Raw genomic sequence first — 13,209 nt, 5'->3', positions numbered from 1 at the left:
TAAGGGCAAGTAATTTCATTATAATTTTACTCTTACTTCCATAAAAGAAAATACTCACATGCATATGGTTATGTGCTTGAGCGGAGAAAGAAAACTCACTCCAAAATGAAGAAAGAGTAAATCAAAATATAGCGGTTGAATAATACCTTTTGCAATAGTATTTAGTCTTTTCTAATATGTTGGAAATAATTGATATGACATTTCTTATTGATCATAGAAATAGAATAGTTGTATTTTTGTCCTAAGAGTTTCTTCAAAAGTTAGCTAATTAGGATCTATAATGTTTAGAAACCTACACTTTTGTTAATTTTAATTTTATAACTCTAACATAAATTTTAATAGATTATTTATATAGTTTTTTAAAATTTATATTTATTGAAATAGGATACACGCGCAATGCGTATATTTTAAAACTAGTACAATTAAATATGTATAACTTAATTTAAATATTAATTAGTACTACAAACCAAATAATGCAATAATTATGCCAGAATCTTTTCATACGATCAAAAAATGCTACACTAGTTATTCGGAAATTAATTTTCTTAATTAATCCAACTAAATATTGTATTATTTAAAGGGTGATACAATGTTAAAATTATTTTTCATAGAGAGTTAACTAGCCGACAAAAAATATTAAAAATGCTGGTCCGCAAAAAGTTACCGAATTAGCTAACATTTATTTATCATCGTCTCTGACTCAGCCACGGGTCCAATTCAACATGAGTAATCTGCAGGGCTCAGGTCCAATTTCTAACCCGATTCAGAATCCGACTCCGAACCCAAGTACCGACCCAAAATCAATATCGTTCGATCAGGTCTCCAAGTTGTTCAATTTGCCTCTCTCTGATGCTGCTGAATCCCTAGGTAATTCTCCTCACTTCACCCTCTGATAAATAATAATAATTCCTCAAGATATATTTATTCTTAGGTGCCGTTTGTTTTAGAGTTGCAAACTCAGATTTTGAATTTTTGGCTACTATTTGCAAAAACGAGCTCCGACAAGTAATTCTTTTTAAACATATGTATAACTCTAGAATAAACGTCACTTAAGTTTAGACTCACTGCTGCAAAAGTGTATAGGTGCAGTGATATTCTGTGTTACTGGCTTAAAAATGATGTTTGTAGGCTAAACCTAAAACTATTAGTTTAGTGGTTTATTAATTTATTTATTTATCGTGTTCGGCTCAGTTTGTTTGCAGCTCGATTAACTCATAGAATAACTTGCTACTTCCCACTATATCTATCTAGTTTAATATAAATTTTTATCTGTTTGTGTGTTGTCATGGGTCTGGGGAAGTAGTTGAAATTTTGGAAAATAGTTGCTGCAATGTAGCTAGATTGGTCATTATGAAAACCTTTTTTTTTTGGTTTTTTTGTTTTTGTATAACCATATGGTATCTGGTACCCACTAGCCGTCTAATCCAGATTCAGGCTGCATAGGGCCCATTAAATGGGGAAATGCTATGTTCTAGGGGTTTCTCCGTGCCCAGGACAGGTTCGAACCCGAGGCCTCTAATTAAAGGGTGGAGGGACCCATCCATCCCACCATAGCCCTTGGTGGTATTATGAAAACTGGATATAGAGAAAAAAATAGAGACATTCAGAATAATTTCCTCCTATGATGCACGAGTATGACTGCATCTGTGCTGTGCAGTGCCGTCCACAAAGAAATGCTTTTAACCATTTAATTGCAACTCGGCCATGATAAATTGAGCATCAACCAAACAATAAACAAATATGGAAGTTGTGATAGTGGATTTTGGAGAAGAATGGGGTATCCTAAATATCAAGACATTTTTAACCCACCCCACCCTAGGCGATAAACCGTGATTGTCTGCCTACAGGGGCGGAGCTAGTAGCCCGGTGATGGGTTCGGGCGAACGCAATAGCTTTTGTTTAAATAGTTTATTTGTGTTAAATTTATTTATTGAATATGTACAAATATTAAATTTAGAACCCAGTTATTAACACTTGAAGTCATCCTTCTAAATTTCAAAACACATAAGGTTGAAATTCTAGCTCTGCCTCTGTCTGCCTATTCCCCGGTATGGCTGGAATTCTGAATTTCTGACCTACGTGTTAGAAGTAGAGTCGTTTCAATAACTAAGCTAACCTCTCTTGTTAGAATATCAACTAGATTTCCTTTTTCTGCTAAAAAATTCGATAATGTCTGAAGTAGCTACTCCAAAAGTTTGATCTGCATTGATATTTCTTATATCATTTGCTTTTCCACTTATTCTATTTTTTCACAATGACATGTTCATATGCACCAGAGCACTTTCAAGAGGCAGTATGTTGTCTGACTATTGTTATTGCACTAGAAAAAGTTAATGACTCTCACCGAGTCACAATGTTTATGTGCACTAGAAATTTTGTAATTCTGTTTGACTAATTTCAAATCCAGGAATCAAGTGTCTGAAAGGATGAAACATATTAACAACTATGAGCAAGTAACTTAGACCCCCCAAAACCTGCATTCCAGTTGCTACGAAAAGAAGTCATAAAATCTTGAATTGCTTGTTGGTGTTGCATGTTTAGCTGTTACTTGCTATAGTTCCCTTTGATGTCCTATCCCCCCCCTCCCCAAATACCCCATCTCATTACAGTCAGTTTCATAAGCAAATGACAAAGTTTATACATTACACTTCAGGACTTGACCATATTACTTTTTTTTTTTTTGGGAGAACAAGGAGAGAATCAGAGAAAAATTGATCATACTATTTTTGAACTGTTATGCTCGTCAATTTCTACTTTTTAACTGTAAACTCAGTTGTGACAATGTTTGCCAATCTCCACTTTCTTTTTCATAATATTACAAGAACATTTGATCTAATTGGCATCTATCTTCTAGGTGTTTGTGCAAGTGTCCTGAAGAAAATATGCTATGAGAATGGTCTGGTGAGGTGGCCGTATCGAAAGGTAGGCTATACAAGGATGATTTATTGTACTCATTTGAAAAGTGAAGTTTCTCTATTTCGAAGCATCAACATTATTCCCTTAAGAGATTTCATTGCTAAATAACTAAGAGAAGAAATAATCAATAAGTTCACACTAGGCTGCTAAACTTTTCACATTTCGGCAGCTTATCGGTCAAACTATTGATGGTGGGGATCTTTCCCATTAAACTTCTAAAAAGATTGCAACTCACATTTTGACAGTTTTGTGATGCTAGCAAAATATATTATAAACATGATTTTTTATGGTGGGGTGTAGCTAGAAGGGTAAATGGACGAAAGAAACGAAAAATATGACAGTTAACTGGAGCTTAGGGAAGGAACATAACTTTTATCTCCCTTTTGATGTTGAGTATATATTGACTGAAATTCTTGAACATAGAGTCCCAACAATGCGGAGAAAATTCAAGATTTATCATACCAGCACTGTTGCCTGTTGGTTTGGTTCTTCTATGATAAAGAATACCTTATTGATTCCAGATGGTAGAATGTTTTTGTGACCCTATATGTTGTGATATTTTTCTTGTCAGATCAAATATTATTGATCTAATTATAGAAAACTATTTATATGATAGTTTCTGTGTAATTAAACTGTTCACTGCACACCAATAGGCATGATCATTGCACAGTAAATTTTAAGCACTCACATCACCTGAAGTCTGTCTGAAGGAGCCCGTAACCTTTTACCAGGTTGTTACGACACTTACACTACAGTAAATTATAAGATATGATTCACGTGTTCTATTTTGCCTGTTAGCCTAAACATTATTGTGGTAGTGGGTTCCTATGAAATGCTTGTGCGATGCTTGCTTATGCATCTGTATTTATTTGAGATTTTCAGGTCATCTCTGGAAAGTGTATTGAAGATATAAAGGAGGAGGCATCGAGGGAAAAACAGGAGCGATCTGTGGAATTCCCTAAAGCTGCTGGAGAGAAGCGTGATTCTTTAGCCAGTTCTGCAATCTCATCATTTCCGTAAGTCATTTAACATGTTATACTTTTGTTAGCGGAGTCCAACTTATTATGTCTGATCATATCAATAAACTACATAGAAAATGGCTATCGAATCTGACCAGTTAAACGAGTTAAATACTCAAAGTAGTTGCATCAGTCCACTTTTGGACTTGTTACCGAAAATGCTGCTTCGAGCATGACCTTTTATCTTTCCAATGTTGGATGTTTCAGTAAGGCTCTTAATGATTGATTAAGAACACGAGGAGCTTTACCAGTTTACTTGATATGTCAGGGCTCATGAGTAATCTCAGGCCTAGTTTCTGTCATCTTCCCTAAGGGCTGTTGTAGAAGATAGAAATTCCAAAGTTAAAACCTTTACAGACATCCTCTTTTTCACTACTGAAGTATCTGCACAGCTATGAGCTATCCTCTATACCATTCAGATTTAAAATTTTCTGTATGAATTTTGTATTAACAGACGGGACACTTCTAAGCAGTTGTTTGTGCACTAATGGTTATATTCCATAAAGCTACTATCATTCAAGAAGCCTGTCAACCTTAAACCATATTAGTACCAGATCATCTGGCTATATGGTTCTCAGGTTGGGAACTGAATGCAATACCCACAGCCAAAATTTTCGTTAGAAAACAAATTGTATGGGCTTAGAAAGCTTGATTGGGAGTGAAGCTTGTAGAGAGATTCTTACTGGAGCTTGGTGGAAATAATTATAGTTACTAGGAATGCAATATGTTGTCATTCTGAACAATCCTCTTTACATTGCCTTATATGTTCTAGTTCTCTGTTTGATACATACTGCAGTAGACAGTTGAGGGATACATGCAGCTTTACCCTGTGACTTGCTTTAGAATCATGTGAATGAGTACGACTTGATTATGTATTTGACTCATTTGTTCAATTGATTCGTGTGACAAAGGAGTGGGAAGGGAGGGGGGATGTGGTGCGGTATTGGTAATGGGAGTGGGTGTACCACCATAATAACAGACTAACAGTTGCATATTTGATATATGCCGATTAGATACTATGTAAGAGAGACAAGAGTGGGTTGCTCTAGTGGTGAGCACCCTCCACTTCCAAACAAGAGGTTGTGAGTTCGAGTCACCCCAAGAGCAAGGTGGGGAGTTCTTGGAGGGAGGGAGCCGCGGGTCTATCAGAAACAGCCTCTCTACCCTAGGGTAGGGGTAAGGTCTACGTACAAACTACCCTCCCCAAACCCCACTAGTGGGATTATACTGGGTTGTTGTTGTTGTTGTTGTATACTATGTAAGAGATTGCATTACTTCTAAAAATCTGATACACCAGGTTACATTTCCATATAGTAATTTGGTGTTTTATTATACGCTTGACATATTAGCAAAATAGGGTATTTAAATATTATTCAATATCGTGTGACAGGTGGCATTGCTTATACACTGATCAAAATTCAACTATATAAAGCCCAAAAAGATAGATTTTACCCCTTTGATATGATGTGGGAGGCTACGTTGGAACCGAATTTTGATCTATGCACCAACCAAATGTAATGTTATACTTATATTTATTAAATTATTTGATTATAATTTGTTTATTTAATGTCTTAACTTTTTACACATTTATGTCTTATTTCATGTGTTAAATTATTTATAGTTTTTATCTTTATTTAAGAATTAGGTGTAGATTAAATAACATAAACTTTGATAGATCAAGAACATTATTGTCCCCAAAAGTTTGATTCCAATTTCAGTCCATCGACGCAGTTATTAACCAAATGTAAGATTATTTTTCCTTAATAACAAAACCGTCCATATTACAATTTTAGATGATTTAGCTTATAATAAATGTATTCTCTTATTACCATACTAAATATTACATGGATTGTTTTCTGAGCTAATCCTGAGTTTTGGAATATCTATTGCATTATCTTCAAACTACTGTACTACAGAACAGAAGTATATAAATCATTAGCGTCTATTGAGATGCTTTCCTTCAAATATTTTAATGTAGGGGCTCCCCATTGCAAAACAAGAGTATTAGCTCCACAATGGAAATGCCAAAAGCGGGAGCTTTCTCACAGCAGCAAGGTACCAGGAATGCTCAATCTGGAAGTTTACCGCATTTCCGTATCTCTAACTTGACAAAAGCAACTTCAGTCAGTTATGATGAATTCAAGTATGGGTTTCCATCGGATGGCTTGTCTACTGTAACATATAGGTGGTGGGGAAACAAGAGTCCTGATAATAACGAGGATAGCCAACCGAACAATGATAATGCCAAAAACAGCAAGGAGCAAGCAGAAAATGTAGCAGAGAAATCTGAATGCAAGACAAGTGTGGATTCCATGGAAGTGAGTTCACTGACAGATGTGAGAAAACGAGCTGTCAAAGAGGGGAAAGAAATGCTGAGGCTTGGAGTTTATAGGGGACATAGAGCAAACATGCTTGATTCAACAAAACGAAAGATTCTTCGTCAGGTATTCAAATCATATTTCCATGTCAATGGAGGTATGAGTAACTTAGAATCATGACAATGGACCATCGATCGTATTTTCTTCATATGATGGAACAAGGGCTTATAAGATGCTGCAATGAACAATGATCATTTCAAGATTCACACGAAGGTAACATGTTACATCTAGGATTCAGTACTTTGTGTGGAGTATATCAGGCAATTCATCAAAGGTCCCCTTTTTCTTTGACTATGTCAGAGATGAGACTCAGAACTCCCACAGGCAAGACCAAGAATGTATTATTAGTTTCCTATTGATCTTGATCATTTCTAGCTTAATGTTTTTGTTAAGAGTATCTTTTTTGATCGGACCCACTATTATATAGTCTTCTAAATGCCTGCTTAATACTTATCCCCATGTGCCTTCGGAGCCCCAGCTCGAAACATCACTTTTATCACTACAAATTTTGTTATCAGGAAATCACAAGCACCAAAGAGCATGAGCCAGTTATGATGTGAAAATATGATGTTTATGGCATGTGTAGAATTTACAAAAGCTGCATGCGAGTATATTTTAAGCTGGTTAGCTGCTAAAGTTGAATTTTGGGAGTCCATGTGTATCATGAAATTCATGATTCCTGATGTTCAGGCAAAATTCAAAAATCTCCTAGAGGATGTTCTCATGTTCATCTTTTTCTGTAAGGGATAAAGTCAGGAGGAGTTTAACTCATAATTTAAAATTTTTTTACTTCAAAACTCCAGGAATTGTTCTTGGAGTTACTGAAATTTTCGTTTGGAACCTCTAAAGATAAAATCTAATAAAAACTCCACAAATTGTTCTCGAAGTTGGAAAATTCCCTAGCCGTATAATTCAGTATAGCATGCTGGATTTCAGAACTATTAATTGTGAAACTGCAGCAGTGTGCTGGAATTCGGATAATTACTGCTTTTTCCTCGTTTGATTAACTTTTTCTGTATATTCATTTATGTGCTACGGTGACTTAGTGGTCAAATTTACTGTGCAGTACACCGAGTCTATCTCAACTCTGAACTGGTATGAACCAGATCAATGAAACTGAAATTTCTTTTTCATTCCCAACTCCAGGTATTGTTCCTGGGGTTTGAAGCAATAAAAGTTTTGAACTCCATGAGTCGTGTTGGAGTTTGCACTGGTAGAGATTTAAAAACCACGAGTCGTTCATGGAGTTTGCACTAGTAAAAATTCAAACACCAAGAATCGTTGTTGGGATTTGAATTTATAAAAGTTTGAACCCCATAAATCGTTCATGGGGTTTGCATACTCAGTAAATTTTTGAACTCCTACAAATTTTACTGGATTTCACTTGTCAAAGTTTCGAAGTTTAGTACCGATCGCTAAAGTTGTGTTCTGCGTTTTAGTTGGTGAGAGAAAGGTTATTTAGTCAGTCAATGGCTACTTTGCAATAAGCTGGCTAAACTACAATAACCAACTCAAAAAGTGGCTAACCCAGCTAATGTTTACGCGAAAGATAGAGGAAAAAGAGTTAAACGAATTTTTTTGAGTGGACCAGATCTTATGTAGAACGATTGCGATTTGTGAAGACATAACTTTTTCTTGAAGAACACTATTTGAAGTCAAAACGATTAATACATGTGGTTAACATTGAATTTTTTAATTAAAGCACTATTCTATTTATTAACATTATTATTATTCTTTTAACAAATATTTTTTTACATCCAGCTAATAACCACCGGAAAATGAATATTAGGACATGAGGATGACGGACGGAATTTATCAGCAGTACGTAAGGCATGCAATCGAAAAGAGTCCCACGTGCCTTGATGTCTACGGTTAAACAAACTTTTTCTAAATTATTAGATCTAAAAATATAATTTTAAAAGTTCAGTAAATTTACTGTTAAGAATTTTAAAGATTTAATACATCGACCTTAAATTCTGGATCTGCTTCTACAATGTTCCCAAAATACCCTTTCGTTAACCATATACCTTATGCCCCTTTCCTCGTGATTTACTGTGTTGTTTTTATTCGAAAAGAAAAATAATTAACAAATAAATGTGAGAGCTTTAACTGGATAATAACTACTACAAGATATTATATTTTTGGCATTACAGTTCGAATTTAAATCATTAATTAATTACTTTATTGTTCCGTGATAGACGCCGCGAATGATTCAGCCTCTAAAGTGTCTCTAAAATTCATGTTTTCTCCAAGAAGAAACTATAGTTTGCGTAAGATTTCTAGTCTCAAAGATGATTATTTAAGTATATATGGAATATGACGATGACCAATTAAATATCATATCATTGAAATTTGAAAGAGATAACTCCTCTAAGGAAGAACTAGTTAACCAAAAAAATTTCCACGTGTTTTGATTAAAAGAACAAGAGAAATGCGATTAGGAGGACTTATTTTAAGGAACTCGAAAAACAATAATTGGAAAAATCAAAAAAAATATTTTATAACTCTAAAGTTTTAAAAGGAAAAATAAAATTATCTAACAACGGGACAAGGAAATTTATCGTACTAGAAGCTAAATGATGTGCTAAACAATAAACTAAAATAATGCATAGAAGGGGCTAATCAGTATGCTTGAAATATAACGGATATTTAAGGTGCTTAATTTTAAAAAATAAAAAGGGCTTTAAGTAATACTCAGGCGTAAATTTATAGGATTATTGTAGACCAATCTCCAAATATGAGGGAGATCTTTTGTCTTTTTCTTTATGAAAACAACAAAAGTTACAGATTAATTAGACTATTCACAATTTTTTTATACTCTAATTCTATTCCTTTTTATAGTCTTCGAGAACTATATTTCTCATTAAACTCACATATAAACATTTACTATATATTAATTAATAGTAAATATCTATTAATTACTATTTACTAATATATAGTATATACTAATTTGCTAGGTGATGATAAAGACAGCGATCCTGTATATTCAACTATACCTAATGAAAGGAACATCGTCCAATTTAAGTATTGTTGTTACTTGGAAATTTACACTTTCAAGTTTCAAATATATTTTAAGATTTTTTGGCATGACTTCTATGACATGTTTATTCACTAAAGGTAATCATTGAATTCTTTGTTTATCAATATTATGTGGGGTCAGAAGCCTCTAACTCGTTGCACCGGGCTTGCCTATGCAGTTTATATTTCCTTATATGGTGTACGAGCTATTGCACAGTAAAAAAGTTATTCAGTGGGCGCCGCAGGTTTTCAAAATATATATTACGTGGGGTATTATATATGTAGCAAAGCTAAAGTCATTTTTACTACTTTTGAAACTTCTTCTTCAAAAGGACCATCCATTTCTACTTCCTAACAAGCTACAAGCTCATTATTAGCTCTTTAGTTTCTTATAATTGACCAAACATATTGTACAAGACTTCCTTTAATGATTTGGAGTAGTTCTATTCTTTCTCTTCCTTTCTTCTTCTACTTTAATTTTTCTCTCTTACCTTAGGAAAGGCTAACAAATATTAGGAGTAATATCTTCTTCTTTTGTTAGTCTTGATTCAATTTTTCTTAGATATTCTCAACACCATTTTCTCCAATATGTCTAACAACCCTTTCTATCATGATTACATGGGAACTGAAGGGATCAATACATTTCCTTTCTTTGGTGAAAATTCCTCAAATTATAACCATCCACCTCCTAATAATATTCAAAATCCACATCAACAATTTGTTCCTTCTTCTTACATGACTCTTACTGAGTGTTTACATAGTTCTATGGACTATAACACTTTATCAAGTGCTTTTGGCATGTCTTGTTCATCCTCTGAAGTTGTTTGTCCACAAATTGATCGTCACGACTACTCTTCTAGGAAAAGTAGTGTCGTCTCTGCTACAGAATCCGCCCTAGATTCGCCTCTGGAAGGAGCTAGTGTTGAAATTCCACCAACAACGAATTCTTCGATTTCTTCTACTTCTAATGAGGCTGAAGGGGAAGAAGATTCTTCCAAAAGCAAGAAACTTATGCAAGGAAAAGGGTGTCAAGAAGAAGGAGATGACAAGTCTAAGAAAGAGTAAGTCATTCTTTTTTCGCTCACATAAGATAATATTAACAATTTCTCCTTATGGACGTTTCTTTCTTATCTTCAAGGATTATATTATATATTAATTGAACTAATTCTAGTCATAGTTTAATTTCTAGGTTATTCCTTGTCTGGACTCTTGACTATTCTCCAAGTTTCTTTCAAGTATATGGCAATTAATATCGGGGCAAAGATCACTTTTAACCCACAATGAAAACTATTCAGTAGCCAAAAATGTGTATAAAATTTGTGTATTTTTTGTATATAACATACATAAAGGATTATTTTTTTTTATCCTTTTTATTTTGAGAGCGGCTACAATGTCAGTTTCCCTTAATGTTTTGACCGTCCGCCCCTTGTCCAGTTGTTTCGATTTTTTATAGTTTTAGTATGTTGGTACTAACAAAACCCTAAGTTTTTTTCTGAACTGCCAATTTAATGCAGTTAAATCATAGATAGAATTTATAAAATTTCTATCTAAGATAGAAAAATTGCTCGTGACAATTATTTCAGGAGCAAAGCAAAAAAGAAAGGAGAAAAGAAGCCAAAAGAACCAAGATTTGCCTTCATGACTAAAAGTGAGATTGACAATCTTGAAGATGGTTATAGATGGAGAAAATATGGACAGAAAGCAGTGAAGAACAGCCCTTTCCCAAGGTAGCATCTTTTATTCAATAAAATCCAATCCCAGCTAATCTCTATTTTTAGGACTAATATGTTAACTTATTCATTATTTAACATTGCTTGAGTCTATGTTGAGCGAACTCTCAAACATGCTACCGTACTGTATCGGATCCTCCAAAAATATACTACTTTTGCAAGATTCGACACGGATATTTCAGTCCGAGCAACATAGGCTTAAGTTACTCAAAATTTGATTAGGAAGTACATGAATCTGAAAATGCTCACAGGCATATTTCATATGTTCAAAATAGTAGCTCAAACTAGATGAAATTTTGCTCCGTTGCAAGAAAGACACTAAGCCAAAAGGATTGGATTTAAGTTATATATGATGATACGTAATTGTTTTTTTACTATCAGTACAATTTAACCGAATACACAACAGGTGATTACCAAAATATTAAGACTAATTTTGATACTAGGTTTTTTATGAAGAGTTAAATACATGTTATTATAGGTCAACTAACATGACAGTATGAAAGGAACTACAGTCAAGCTTCTCTATAACAGTCATTCTCTATAATAGTATTTCGTGGAACCAAAAAATGTCAAAAAAAACGAGGCTATTATAGCGAGGTTTGATTATATATATATATATATATATATATATATATATATATATATATATATATATATATATATATATATATATACTGTTTGTGCTTTCACATTGCTGCTGATATATTTTGTAGGAATTATTACAGATGCACGACTCAAAAGTGTAATGTGAAGAAACGTGTGGAAAGATCATATGAAGATCCATCAATCGTAATCACTACATACGAAGGCCAACACAACCATTATTGTCCAGCAACTCTTAGAGGCAATGCAGTTTCTATGTTGTCACCTTCATTCTTATCTTCATCACAGTTAATCCCAAATTTTCCTCCAGAAATCTTTGCCCAAATGCTTAATCCCACAAGCAACCAAAATCTCCTCATTAATTCTCCTTATAATTATCATCAACACCAAGGTCAAGAATATGGCTCATGGATCCATAAACCAGAGCCATCCTAGTCACAGAGGCGGATCCAGAATTTTAATGCTATAGTTTCAGGACTTGGGTTCCGACCATAGAACGAGCCCATTACCTTGTGTGAGTTATGGGTTCATAGTTCAATATTTTCAGCAATTCCAGAAGTTTTACATAGAATATTCTAGGTCTAGACTAAAAGTTATGGGTTCATCTGCTCTACTAGATCCGTCCCTATCCCTGCCTAGTCTATTTCTTTCCTGGACACTGCATTTAATTTGTTTTGATGTTGTGCAAGTGGGAAAGTACTAAAGGAAGAATGCAGCAGATTGGGATTTCAGTGCAAATCCTTGACAACGGATTTAACGTATATATACACTTGCAATTATATATTTATATAATTTTGAATTATTAGTATAATTTTACCTTTTATAATAAATTGTCTGTCTTATAGTGTCAGTACATAGAAGTTTAAACTGGTTTTTGACTTATTGGAGTGCATATTCCTAGCTGGAACTTTTTGAAGAAGGAAAGGGTAGCTAGATTAACCCCTTAAAATGAAGCTATAAATTAGAGGAAATGTTGATACGGGACAGGATGTGGTAGTTCCAAGTGCATGAATGATATTATTAGGTCAAGATGACATCTTTGACGAGTTCTATGAATCGATGTAATTTGAGGTTTTATAAAGGTAAGACTCTTTTCTAGTTAAGGTAACCTTGGTCCAGTCATATGTTCAACGACCATATTACTGCTAAAAAAATACTACTTTTGTTCACTTTTACTTGACATGTATACTAAAAATAGATTTTTATTTTTACTTGTCACTTTACGCATATCAAGAGAAGACAAATTTTTTTTCTATTATACCCACAGTATTTATTACTCGTTTCAAATCATTTTCTCAAACTCAATAAAATATGCATCAATTAATATGAGTATCATGGTAAATTATACATTTTATTTATTATTTTTTAAAGAGCGTACAAAGTGTATCAGGTAAAAGATCCTTTTTTGGGGTATAATCTTAATTCAATTATTTTCGATTAGCACGCCGAAAAAATCATGCATTATTGGAAGCATATGCTAACGTATGAAACACGTTATGTTTGGGCTCACCTCCTTTACTCCTAAAGCCGTTTGGTTGGAAACAA

The 13,209-nt window shown here is 33.9% G+C and overlaps 2 protein-coding genes across 3 annotated transcripts; both read left to right on the top strand.

Moving 5' to 3' along the window:
• The first annotated feature begins 679 nt into the window (after nucleotides 1–679).
• Nucleotides 680–6,766, top strand: LOC104095632 (protein NLP2). The gene is made up of 4 exons (XM_009601795.4): nucleotides 680–867; nucleotides 2,855–2,922; nucleotides 3,799–3,932; nucleotides 5,914–6,766. The coding sequence occupies exons 1-4, from the start codon at nucleotides 723–725 to the stop codon at nucleotides 6,431–6,433; spliced, it is 867 nt and encodes a 288-aa protein (XP_009600090.1). The 5' UTR covers nucleotides 680–722; the 3' UTR covers nucleotides 6,434–6,766.
• Nucleotides 6,767–9,637: 2,871 nt separating this feature from the next.
• LOC104095633 (WRKY transcription factor 71-like) lies at nucleotides 9,638–12,767 on the top strand. Of its 2 annotated transcripts, none has more exons than XM_009601796.4 (3): nucleotides 9,638–10,392; nucleotides 10,915–11,058; nucleotides 11,787–12,767. In XM_009601796.4, the coding sequence occupies exons 1-3, from the start codon at nucleotides 9,920–9,922 to the stop codon at nucleotides 12,097–12,099; spliced, it is 930 nt and encodes a 309-aa protein (XP_009600091.1). In that variant the 5' UTR covers nucleotides 9,638–9,919; the 3' UTR covers nucleotides 12,100–12,767. The 2 variants fall into 2 exon arrangements, with proteins under 2 accessions (XP_009600091.1, XP_070033277.1); XM_070177176.1 differs by having other exon boundaries at nucleotides 9,639–10,392; nucleotides 11,775–12,767.
• Nucleotides 12,768–13,209: the final 442 nt, after the last annotated feature.

The sequence above is a fragment of the Nicotiana tomentosiformis genome, chromosome 6 (assembly GCF_000390325.3).
Source record: "Nicotiana tomentosiformis chromosome 6, ASM39032v3, whole genome shotgun sequence".
Lineage (NCBI taxonomy): Eukaryota > Viridiplantae > Streptophyta > Magnoliopsida > Solanales > Solanaceae > Nicotiana > Nicotiana tomentosiformis.
Note: the sequence above shows the minus strand (reverse complement) of the source record. Positions and strands in the feature narration are given on the sequence as shown.